At 38.3% G+C, this 12541-nt stretch overlaps 1 protein-coding gene across 1 annotated transcript in view; it reads right to left on the bottom strand.

Annotated features, from left to right (window-relative positions):
* Positions 1-12541, bottom strand: part of sardh (sarcosine dehydrogenase) — a 45177-nt gene that overhangs the window by 26684 nt on the left and 5952 nt on the right. Inside the window, exons 8-10 of the mRNA XM_085413683.1 lie at positions 8741-8845; positions 4053-4182; positions 653-739 (exon numbers count right to left, since the gene is read on the bottom strand). Of these exons, the coding sequence (XP_085269809.1) occupies positions 653-739; positions 4053-4182; positions 8741-8845 (322 nt within the window). The remainder of the gene's footprint in view (positions 1-652; positions 740-4052; positions 4183-8740; positions 8846-12541) is intronic.

The following is a 12541-nucleotide window of genomic DNA, read 5'->3' as shown; positions in this document are numbered from 1 at the left end:
CATAGTCTTTTGCTCTTGTGCAGAAAAAAAAAGGCTTTGTCTGAATTGTCTTAATGCTTATGGTGATTACTTTACCCTTTACGCCCCCTCTCTCTGTTTTTCAGACCGCTGAGATCCTCGCATTCCTCCTTCTCTAATGTCAGTAGAAAGTTCATCCCTGAGTGAAGTAATGGAGTTACTCGGGTTGTTTCTGTGTGTGCCTGCGTGTATGTGTATGTTCTCGATGAAAGCTGAAAAATGAAAACCACTCTATTATTCATTTGTGCCTTGAGAGACTGGTGAAGGCTAGGTCAGAGTCTAAGAAAAAAATTCTTTGGCCATTTCCCTTATTTTCTTCATTATTTTTGCCCATTTGTTTTCTAAGAAGATTTCTTCGACCTTTGTCACCCCTTGAGGAATCATTTCATAGAATCATTTCATAGATTCCTCAAGGGAAAGCTATTAAAGATGAAGTACTTTATAATAAATAATCAGTGAGTGCAGTGTATGTATTGTTTCTTTAAGGCAAAGTTGATGAAGCTAACCATTTAATCTAAGATGTCTTTGCACTCTCTGGGATTCTCGCTCACTCCCTGCCTCCCTTCCTCTCTTTTCTCACCTCTGACTATTTTATTTCTTCAGACTGTCAGTTGTCAGCTGACGCAGAACTTACCAGCACTGTTGAAGCCACAGCCCAGGAAGAAACCTCTGACCTCTGGTGTTTCTCCCATCAGAGGCTTATGGTCTGCTGTGAAGGACTCTGAAACAATAACAAAGAGAAACTTTGTGATAAAGGTGGGAACAAAATGTTTCTATCCAATTCGTCACAGGAGTCAGTCTCAGCTCCTGTGGTAGCTCGAATAGGATACAGTCCACGCATGACCCAGAATTGGATATGCAGAAGAAAAAGGACTGATAGATGGACATTTGACTACTTTGGCTATTTTATCAGTGTCATCTCTGGCTTTGGGTCATTCCATGCCAAATCATCAAATGTTGAGAAGATTTTATGCTCATCCATCTCCAGTTTGCCTAAAAATTAGAGATGGATATTTTTTTTTGGTATGTCTGAGCATGAATATCTCAAAAAGTACAAAAGATGAAAGCCTGAAATTTTCCCGGACCTTTCTTATGAATCAGGGTCTGTAATTTTGAACAGAGAGATTTAAAAAAAAGTCACAGTATTATCTACTCAAGATATGAAGAAAAAACCCCCAAAAAAAAGTCACTTATGCGAGCACACACTAATAACAAACATCACGTTGCATACATACAAATACTAACATTTTCTGAAGTGTATATAACCCAATTTCACAATAATGCAGAATAAAGCAGGTAGAATACTTTTTAATATGAAATTCCTTGTCACAAATATGAAGAAGGAATCCAAATTTCATGCTGCATTGAGTAAACATGACAAAGTGTAAAACAAAAATATCAGTAAAATAATGTGCTCAGTAACAATAAATATCTGCATATTTTTCATTTTGATACATACTCTACCTACCGTTTCCAGATCTGACGCCCATCAGAGATCTTATAATTCAGGGTAAGCTTAAAATACTAAGAGGCGATAACAATGCAAAGAACCCAACAAGTACTGATGTAAGACTTTTCACATATGAAAATAAATATAGCACAACAATTCAAAGTAGTTAAAACGGGATTAGTAGCCTCTTTCACGTAAGTAGCAATGTAAAGTTGCTGTGTCCACTTGTGATCTGTATTCCAATGCAAGACCCTAACCCCCTAACCCAACCCAAATCCTAATGCCACAGTTGCTACAGGCAAGCAGGAATCAGGCAGTTGACTTCCAGACTGAATCCTGCAAGAATCGGACGAGACTAACTACTGATATTTTTGTCTTTGTGATACAACTTGTCATATTTTCTCAATCCATTGTGAAAGTTAATTGAAAATAGCACTTTATGACCATGAATTCGTGTTAATCTATTCAAAAAGTTTCATTTTGCATTATTCTGAAACTCGACTATAAACCATTCAGAATTCTAGTTTCCTTTTGCAATGTTTTATTAGTGTTTGCGCAAATATGGTATTTTACAGGGCAGCTTGATTTTGTGTTTCATATTTTAAATAGTCATGTTTGATATATCTATCCAAAATCTCAGATCCTGATTCATTTTTACAAAACGAAAGGCCAGTGAAAAATTCAGGCTTTTGTCTTTAGTAGTTTTTAAAATATTCATGATCAAACATGGCAGCAGATCTTCCACAAATTAGATGATTTAAAGATGTGATGTCTTCAGTCTTAACATGATATCAGCAGTCTGAGCGCCGAATCATCTGACATGTTAGCGGATATAATAAGAAATGCGTCTCTATATTCGGTGGACAATCTGACAGTACAGGATGTGTTAGTTTTGCACAAGATATAAAAGTGTGGGGAGGAATTGTGACAAGGCTAAGGCTCAGAACTTTTCATTTTAGTTGGCAAGCCACCATTTATCATTTAGTTTTTGGTCAGGCTTGGTCCTCTGAGACTTTAGAACAGCTGTGTGCAACACTGAAACTTAGCGAGCCGTTTGTGGTCAGTAAATGCCTCCTAACCATAACGGCAGGCTGGCTGTTCATTAAACCGTAATGTGTCCTTTTCTATTTCCACTTGCGTTAAAAACCACAGATTGGATGGGTGGTTTTGGAGAGCTGGAAGTTGTTTAAAGGCAACTTTAGCCAAGTTCTGCAATGCAATAATAACTTTTTCAAAAATCCAATACACGCAAACTTTAAAACTAACAATGTCTTATGTAACAGAGAAATTGCAGCAGATACATTAAGATATCAGTACTTTTATTACTCAACTGAACCAAGCCGAAAGAGATATTTTCTCTTAAATACCTACAAACACATGCGTGTGAATATGTCTTTTAGCAACATTAGACTAACTGCTGAATATTCCAAAAGAAAACACCGTAAACCTTTAACTCAATTTTCCATACTTCTGTCTATATAAATAAGTCTCTCTGAGTGGTGAATTGCACATACTGATGGAACTCATAATATTCGATTTATATTTGAAATTTCTCCTTCATTTAGCCTGCTGTATCCTCATGGAAATGCCAAAGGTGCCTTAGTAACTTCTCATTTCTCGTTAGTAACATTTTCTCACTCTGAAAATGTTTTGTTTAACGCAGCAAGCTTATCCAGTAAACATAAAATGAAAACCTGCAGGACTTAAAGCCAAGGGCACAGATAAGAAGAACAGACAGCTTTTCAGACTTCTATCTTTATTTTTTCTTCCATCATTTTGTCTTTATTTCATCTCTGTAAAATTTATGTTATCAATTATTATTTCCCTTTAACATTTTCTTTTTTGTATGTTTGCTTTTTGTCAAAGTTCCTTCTAAATGTCTTTTGTACTTTCATTTTATCACTCTGTTTTACTTTTCTATCCTCACAAAATCATTCTGATCATTATTCCAAACTGCTGCTCCAGGCTAAAATAATGAAAAACTCAAATCAGAAACCACAAAGCATGGCTACAGACCAGCTCACATAACCAGCTGGGCAATGTGATATTACCTGCACAGGAAGTCAGGCTCGAGCTAATCAAACTATCTCCTCTGCAAACATGGCATACAGCTCGCTAGTTTACATATTCATGGGCAACCACAGTATGCATCCAAAGTGTTGTGAAAGTTGCTTGTTTGCTGCTGTAATGCATAAGGATTTGTAGGGAAAGGCATGGAGGAATTGCTCAAAGATTAATGCTTCTTTTGAACTAGTGCTTGTATGTGTGCATGATTGCATTTTTCCTGTGGGGATATATATGTCCGCTTACACATAGTCACAAATAGATGCCCTGCTTTGTTTTTAGGGACATAAATCCCTGTAATGTTAAACACATATCTACATCTTAGCATGTAGACTTTAAGCTTAAGATTAGTGGAAGGGTTAATGTTAGGAGGTTGCAGATAGAGTAAGTCTCCAGGAAACGACCTCAGTAAATGTAATTCCCCATGAGGTGATGGGAACACAACTGAGCATGTGCGTGTGTGTGTGTGTGTGTGTGTGTGTGTGTGTGTGTGTGCGCGCGCGCGCGCGCGCGCGCGTACCTGGTCCACAGACAGTGGACTTAATGCCAGTCTGTTCCAGAGCAGGAACTCTGTTGACTGCACCCTCAATATGTTGCATAAAGACATCCCAGTCCAGATCGAACAGGCTGAAGGCGAACTTATCAGACACCTGGGAAATATTGAAAAATAAATAAATAAATAAATAAAGGCACACTGATAATAAATGACTGGCTTACTTCCAATAACCTTGAAACCTTGAGTAACCTTAAAATAGCAGCACACATTTACTTTCTCTCTTTTACCCCTAAAACACACCAATTTTGAAACGAATTTTCACACTGAAAATGAGTTCTGTTTGAGGAAGACACCAAATCACATAAATAGGGACCACATCTAATTAGAAAAATTGAATTGAAGATTTTTGAGAAAATGCAAATGAGCAGTAAAACGAGCACTGAATAATGGTGCATTTTAATATTTTTCCTTTTCTTTGTGTGTCTTTGTAGGCTACAGTCAGCACTACTACTGTGATGTTCAATGCTGATGTACCACCGCAGTGCCAGTGTCAAAAATACTGCTGTGCTCTTTTATCCTCTTCATATGTGACTGGAGGAAGCAAGGCTGCAGCCACAACACATCCTGTAGCATCTGTTAAATCAACTCTTCCTCACCACAGAAACATCTGTCAAATCAGCCCTTCCTCTCATCTCAGTATCTTGTCCAAGCTTTAATTTGCTCCAATCTGGAGTTCTGTAACTCCCTCCTTTTCAGCCACACCAAAATCCAGCCTCTAACTCCTACAACTAATGGCCAGCAGCACAGACGACCCCCCACCCCCCACCTTCCCATCAAACACTAATCTGGCTGACTCAGGGCACTCAAAGTGGAAAGTCCAGCACACCAGAGCTGTCCAGCAATTTTATCAGTCACGTATTTCTCTCTCAATTCCTGCCCTGATTCACTCTTTCATCTACTTTTACTTTACTTTCCTCAATTTTTTTTAATTATGTAACAGACATGCCTAAACAAAAACAAAACAAGAACACTGGATAACAATATCAACCCGTTTTTATAAATGTTGAACATAAGTGATTAAGTTAGATAGATGGTTATGGTCTACAGTCAAGTACAGAGGACGTACTGAAGGAAATTCCTTTGGCTTCACAATTACCATCTGCTGTGACACTCTCAGCTTCGATTAAGACTTTAATGTCATATGGATGCCTAAGCTGACAGTAGCTGCTTTCATGTGAACAAAGAGTTTTGCACTATTACCGGGCATTGACACTCAACTGGGGTATCTGAGAAGCAGATACCTTTGTCCTAGGCACCACACTTCTCCCAATCCTTCCCAAGCCATCAATCTAGCTCATCTTCAATCACTCCGCTTCTTCTATTCTCCACGTCTCCTTGCTAATTCTCCTTTTGGTATCTATTCTTTCTTCTTCCACTTGCTTTAAGACATCAAAGCTGCTGCAGAACGAGAACAAAGAAGCTGCTTCCGCTCAAAGAAATCCTCTAATATGTAAAAACCACTGAGGAATCTGCAGACAGGCAGAAGGACAGAAAGCCAGGAAGTTAGGTTGACAGGCAAAAAGATATTATCGGTGACCTGCAGAAAACGTCTAATGGCTTTCATTACTTCTGAATAGTATAAAAGACCAAAGTCTTAAAGAAAAAAAACAGGCATAAATCAAGAAGGAATGCATGACGAGTGAAAGGTTTTAAGTATCTAATGCATAAATGCATGCCACCAAACCTCCTGCCAGCCCACTTAACAAACTGCTCTAAAAACCTGTCCTTGAGAGAAAGTACAAATCCATTAAGACCAAGACCACCTGTCAGTTCAAAGGCTCTTAAAAAGATCAATCTCCAAAGTCAAACTCTCTCTAAAGTCGGTCTTTGCATGGAACATGCAACTGCTTGCACAATGACTTTTTCTAGTTGCCAAAGTGTTGTTCGAATAATTAGTCTTCAGAGCCTTCAGTTCCTTTTACAGATGTACTTTGGTTTTAATGTTCCAATAAAACAAATTTCACCCCAAGCGGAGCTAAAAATACAATGTTTGTCAGGGGTTGTGCTAAAAGAATGAGTATGAGGTAATTAAAATCCAATAGACTTATCCCCTCTTGAGCACTGTGCTCATCACTGTGCACATTAGAAATAAAATATATGTGGAGTGTGGGCAATAAGACTTGCAACAGTTTTATTAATGGATACAAATATAGGACTAGTTTTTTCCTTTCTAAGTATAGTTTTCTGTATAAACTTTCTAGAGAAAAATAAACTTTCCAAAAGTGTCAGCGTTTGATCCCTTTTTTGTTTCATTATTTGCATCAAGGTTAATAAACTTCGCCTTCGCGTAAGTGACCTGAAGGCACTGGATTTGATGAAATCATCCAACAAAAGCCAAAGATTCCAACAGAACTTGGGGGGGGGAAAGGGAATCCTGTTCTTTCCCTACTAGGTATACTATACCTACTCCTGTGCCTTCAGAAGCATCATAAACACAGTTTGTTGCGCTTTCCTTTATAATGGCTACTCAAGTTTTTATACTTAAAGTCCAACATTTGTAGCTTTGTGTCTTTACAGAAAGATGATAAGAGAATTGATATTTGTCTGTCATATTAAAAACCTATAAAGTCGACCCAGTAGGCTGTAGGAATATTTAAACTAGAGATGGCACGATACCACTTTTTTATGTCCGATACCGATACCGATATCATAAATTTGGATATCTGCCGATACCGATATGAATCCGATATAGTGTGTTTCAACAAAACAGTTTTTTTTTAAATATCTTGCTGCATTTTGTATAAGTTCATACTCAAGTTTAAAACAACAACTACACTAAAGCTATTCTGTTATACCTGTATGCAAAAAAAATATTTCATAGTTCAGCAATACTGATCAATCTAATAAACTTAAACCTACACCATCCTCCCTATTCTGGTATTTTAAAGAGTACTTAGTGTAAATATTAAGCAATCTAACTAATAGGGTTCCAACTCCCAGCAACAACAAAAATAAATAAATAAAAAATAGGGAACCACCCCTCACGCTCCACCTCATGATGCTTAATCGACGTAATCAACCTTAATTTGATGCAGTGTGAAAAAAAATGCACAGAAATCAATTATTTTTCAAGAAATATTAAATAGATTCAACATCTTTCTTCAACAAAATTGCAGACTGCACAGATGGTACCTTCCCAAAGGAAAAAGTACTATAGCTTACTAGGGTATATATATTAGACTTAATAGTTACTATATACAGTAATGGACTTCTATTCATTTTGCATCAAATTAAAACTTTGGGTGTCAGATAATTATTTATTAAAAGCTCGACATTTTAAATGAGAATAAGAAAGAAAAGTATGTCTTTCTGCTCCCCTTTTCCCTGTTAATGCCCTATCGGCCCCCCTGGCTAAACTTTGCTAGATCCGCCCCTGCACAGTTACCAGCATCAGCTACATAGAAAAAGATCCTGGAGTAGAAAGTAATAATAAATACATTCTAACAACAGCTGATCAAGCTTAAACGTGCTGCTGTTGTTTAGCCGCTGGTTTCCTCTTTCTGGTGCAAAGTGGGCCAAAAACAAACCAGAGACACGGACTCCCGACAGAAAAGCCGATCAGCTGATCGTTAAGCAGTTTCATGATTGAAGTAGCAGCCGGAGAGGCAGTCGCTCCATATATCGTTTGTTAAGCTTAACGCAGGAATGCTTTACAAACATTCAGAGATGGACTTACACACTTGCTTTACTTCTCTCGGGGATAACTTTGTCGGAGATGAAATGCCGGGTTGCTAGCGAAGCTCCACATGCTATCCAGACCACCGACAGGTCCCGCATGCGGCAGCCGCTCTATCACGTGATGCATACTGCTAACGTTCTGAGGCGAGTTACGGCGCGTTGCAAGTTTTGTGAGGTGCTTTCGTGATATTTAATGGATCGGATTACATTTTTTATTTTTCTCCGATATCCGATCCAGTAATTTAGGTCAGTATCGGACCGATACCGATACGTAATATCGGATCGGTCCATCTCTAATTTAAACAGAACCAGATTAGTGGCTTACTGTTGTTCTGTATTCAGGCTAAGCACACATAAACATCCTGAATTCAGATTCCTAGACAAACAACTAAAACATAAAAAAAATAAAATAAATAGGATACATATATTAAAACCAAGTCTGAGCATCCTGCAAACTATGGGAGAAATAGCAAAATTGGAGTGTAAAAAGATGTGATCATAAAGAATGGAAGAAAACTGCTAACTGTTCTTATAGTACCTCCGTCTTAATGCTAAGCTATGCAGGATGGTCACAAACTATCAGTCTTTATATCAGTTTTTTGGAATAAAACAAATAACAATTTCCCCTGAATGTTAAATATTTTTTACAGTTTTCCTTTAAAATTAACACACACACACACACACACACACACACACACACACACACACACACACACACACACACACTTTTGACTGCTGTTATGAATACAGTTTGACCTCCAAACTAATACAGCAGAAAGTAATAGACAAGGTACATAAGAGATGAGGTCAAAATGACACATGAGAAGTATATAAACTGGATGAGTTTATTCAGCTTCCTAATTAAAGTATTTGATTTTTTTTGTCGAGCAAAGCTAAATCTTTTATCACAGCACTCACTGAAACGAATAGAAAGAGAATCTGACAATTAACCTCAGGATGACATTCAAGCTTACCTCATCCCAGAAGATGGGGTTTCTTTCATAACCGCCCACAGACAGAGCGTCACCTTGAAGGCGCAGGTACACTGACGCATCATGGTCCCTGACATTTGGCATGTTCTGGGAAGATGAAAGTGAACGGATCAAAACACGAAGGAATGAGAACACAATCAGTTAAGGACGGTTTTTATGAAAAAAAAAAACAAAAAGTAATTTTATTACCAAATAGTTGTTTAAATTCTCCAAGTTCATAAAAATCTACATTCACTCCATTGAGTGAATTTCTTCATCGCACATCCAATTCAGGGTCACAAGAGCTCAGGGATGGATGGGATAGGCTCCAGAGACTGAAATCCCAAAGGCTGTCTAAAGCAGAGGTCTCCAACCTTTTTTGCGCCACGGACCGGTTTATGCCCGACAATATTTCCACGGACTGGACTTTAAGGTGTCGCGGATAAATACAACAAAATAAAACTAGTACCGGTACCGAAAAAAAGAAGATTTATTCATAACACACGTGAAAAGACCCAGGAAGACCGAGTAAACGATAAAAACAATAACAAGATAACGCTGAAAACCCTGAAAACCATACATTTCACACCTGAGCCTCAACTCTCATGGCCCGGTACCAAACAACTCACGGACCAGTACCGGTCCAAGGCCCGGGGGTTGGGGACCGCTGGTCTAAAGCTATTCATAAAAATTTTAAATTGCTAATAATTTCTTTATGTTCTAAAGGAAAATGGAAAACAGGTGCAGTGACTTATTGAAACATGGACAAGAGTGAGTTTCCTTGTCATTCTAAAAAACACGAAGCTGCTGCCACAATCTTTCCAGTTGATACTGCATGGTGGATTCAAGTGCAATTATAATTCCATACATTTTGACAACATCTCCAATACCATTCGCTGAAATGCGAGCCTCCAATTTGTTTTAGAGATGGATGTAGACACTTACTTTTGTCTCTCTTTCCTGACTTCTTCTGTACCTGCTGACAGCAATTTGTCATCGCTCCATAAGCTCTGTTGCCTCTGATTTTTGGTCATGCTCCTGTTTAATTTGGCATACCTCAACCTTTTCTCCTATATTTCCCTTCTTTAACAATGGCTTCTTGACAGCCAAACTTCCACTGAGACCATTACTGATGAGGCTTCGGTGAACTAAAGGGTTAGATGCATCTCTCAGGTCCTGTGTCAAGTCTTTGCTGGATATTTCCTACTTCTTAAGTACATGACTTTCAGATACTGCTCATCTCCTGTAGATAGTATTGGCCTCTTCTTCACCAATTTTTAAGAATACACTGCACATTATGTCAGCATTTGCCAGGTTTTCAGCTAATAGCTTTTTGGGAATCACCTTGTTGGTGCCAAAAATACAGTTTAATTCCTATCAAAATGTTATCTTTGGCATTTTTATTGATTTTATGACCTCATGTGTTCTTGCAACAGGCTGCTAGAAACAAAGCACCTAAAGATACAATTTAAAATGTGTCTTTGCTAAGTTGTCTAATATATGTGGACACAATACTGGTTAATCCCTAGAGTTTGATACCTTTTTAATGCTTGAGTGATTAAGTGGGTTCAGTTGGTTAAGTGGATTAAAAAAGAAGAAGAAAAAAATCTGGAAATAGTCAGATAAAAGGACTGGATTAAAAAAGTACGAAAAACCAGTCAAGATTTTTTTTTAAATGTCTAAAAATCCTACCTTAAATAATTATAATAAAGTCTGGTTCCTTGGAAGCTGAATATAAAGACAAGTGCACTTTTGTTTAGTGCTACATTTTTATAAGATGTTAAGAGCTGTACAAAAGGGGCATCACAACATGGGACTAAAAAACAGCCTTAAAAATGTTTACAGCAGCAGTCGTCCATACAATGACTTATCTTAATAAACCAAAGCATTTCTTTATGCATCACAGCATCGTGTCTAACATACCATGTAATCATTTCATTGTGTTCTAATAAATATTTATGCAAAAATGTTCAATAAATAGTTACATTTTAGGTATGTTGTCTCATCTGTATTCACGTCACTATGGAGGTCTTTTCTACCCACCAACTGGTTTTCCGGGTAAAACCAAAATACCAGCGAACAAGCTGACATTTTAAAAACCGCTCACTCCAAATAACAAAAGCCAAACTGCTCATTTCCCCTCTCTTGTGCACTGGGTGCAGCTGCCAGCTTCCTTCATGTGATCAATACTAAACATTGCACTACCTTCTGTCCTTCATGTATTCACACAATCTGGTATGGTTTCTTTTCCCCTTACTTTAAAGCCACCACAGCCTCCCAGGAGGTTACATGTCACACAAAGGCACACAGATGACATGAAATGTTTGACCTGACAAGTTGCACACTCTGGTGGGAACAGATTTCCTGACATCCAAGTGTGCGAGTGTGTCATTTTGTGTGTGGGCTGACGTCTGTGAACGTGATGTAGCAGTAATGCTGGTTAAGCTCCTCTTAAACTACATAATACAGGGGAGCTGACAGACCGCCTACAACCACCAGCCTCGAGAAGATGAGCACAGTCATGCATGTGTACACTAATTTAATCTAACAGTCGTAAGACTCGCAATCACAGAGATACAGTGAATCATGTGAACATCTGTTATAAAGTATACACACACAGGGGCTTCCCCAGTAGATGCAGGTTCACATATCATCCCATTAATATAAAGATACACACAAATTATTCTGTTTACTTTTCTATTACAAATTATTGCAAACAATAAAACAACAGTCTGGGCCATCGCAGGCTGAAAATCTGTTTGGTCATAGTGCCCCCTACTGGTTATATAACCTTAATGCAGACAGAATTACCCTCCTCCACCTTGAAAAACTGTTTATAAATTAGCCATTAAATACACACCATCGTGCAACAGTTGCCACCAAGTAGCAGTGAAACAATACCATAATATGTCTGGTATTTATGAAAGGAAATGAGTTATTTGAAACATTCGCCCGCTTTTGGCAAACAATCTGTTGTTTTTCACGTCAACTCTCATGAGAGTACGTCGCTGTGGTAACTAACCCCTGGGGGAAACACTGTACAGCATACATCTTTAATGACTTCAAAAAAGGAAAGAGAACTTGGTGCACACGTTTGAATTTAGTTTGGATGTTCTCTAATCTTCTGCTCTTGCTCTTGACGAAGGCGGTCGCACTTTTCTCCTCTCCTCCTCTTCCTTAGCTTCCCTGCTTAGCCTCTTATGTCCTTGTCTAGTCTCGTGTTTTTTGTATTACTTTTCCCTGGAACACTCTCTCACAGTCTGTTCTCTAAAACCTAAAAGAGGAATTATGGATTGGATCAACTGGTCCCTAAATGCAATTGACACCCCTTTCTCAACGAGAAGTTTGGGCTTGGGTGAGCCTGAGTGCTGAAGATATCTACCTACAGTATTCGGAACCATGGTAACAGGGTTCTGGCGAATCGGAGCTGGCTTGGCCCTGACTTATCGAAGAATTAAGGAAGGAATCAAACTGATCTCCCTGTTGGAGCTCAGTCTGGGGGGAGTTATTTTTTTTCCTCCTTATCTTTCCTCGTGTGGTGCATTTTCCCATTGTTATACCTCTCTGACCTGTCTTCCCCATGTGATGTTTTGTGTAATGTATGTATGGTCGGAGGGTAAGATGGTGCCGCCATTGCGTGCAATAGGTCGGCAGCCTTATGAAATTTCCCCTTGTGGGACTAATAAAAGGTATATCAATTCAATTCAATAATCCACACGGTAAAAAATACACATACATTTACTTAAATCTTTTAATAAGTGGCGCTGAAGGTTTGACAATATCTTTTAACTTGACAAGGCCAGC

Source organism: Rhamphochromis longiceps, linkage group LG7, assembly GCF_057381845.1.
Source record: "Rhamphochromis longiceps isolate RC_006_pf linkage group LG7, R_longiceps_female_GT1.1, whole genome shotgun sequence".
Taxonomy (NCBI): Eukaryota; Metazoa; Chordata; class Actinopteri; order Cichliformes; family Cichlidae; genus Rhamphochromis; species Rhamphochromis longiceps.
Note: the sequence above shows the minus strand (reverse complement) of the source record. Positions and strands in the feature narration are given on the sequence as shown.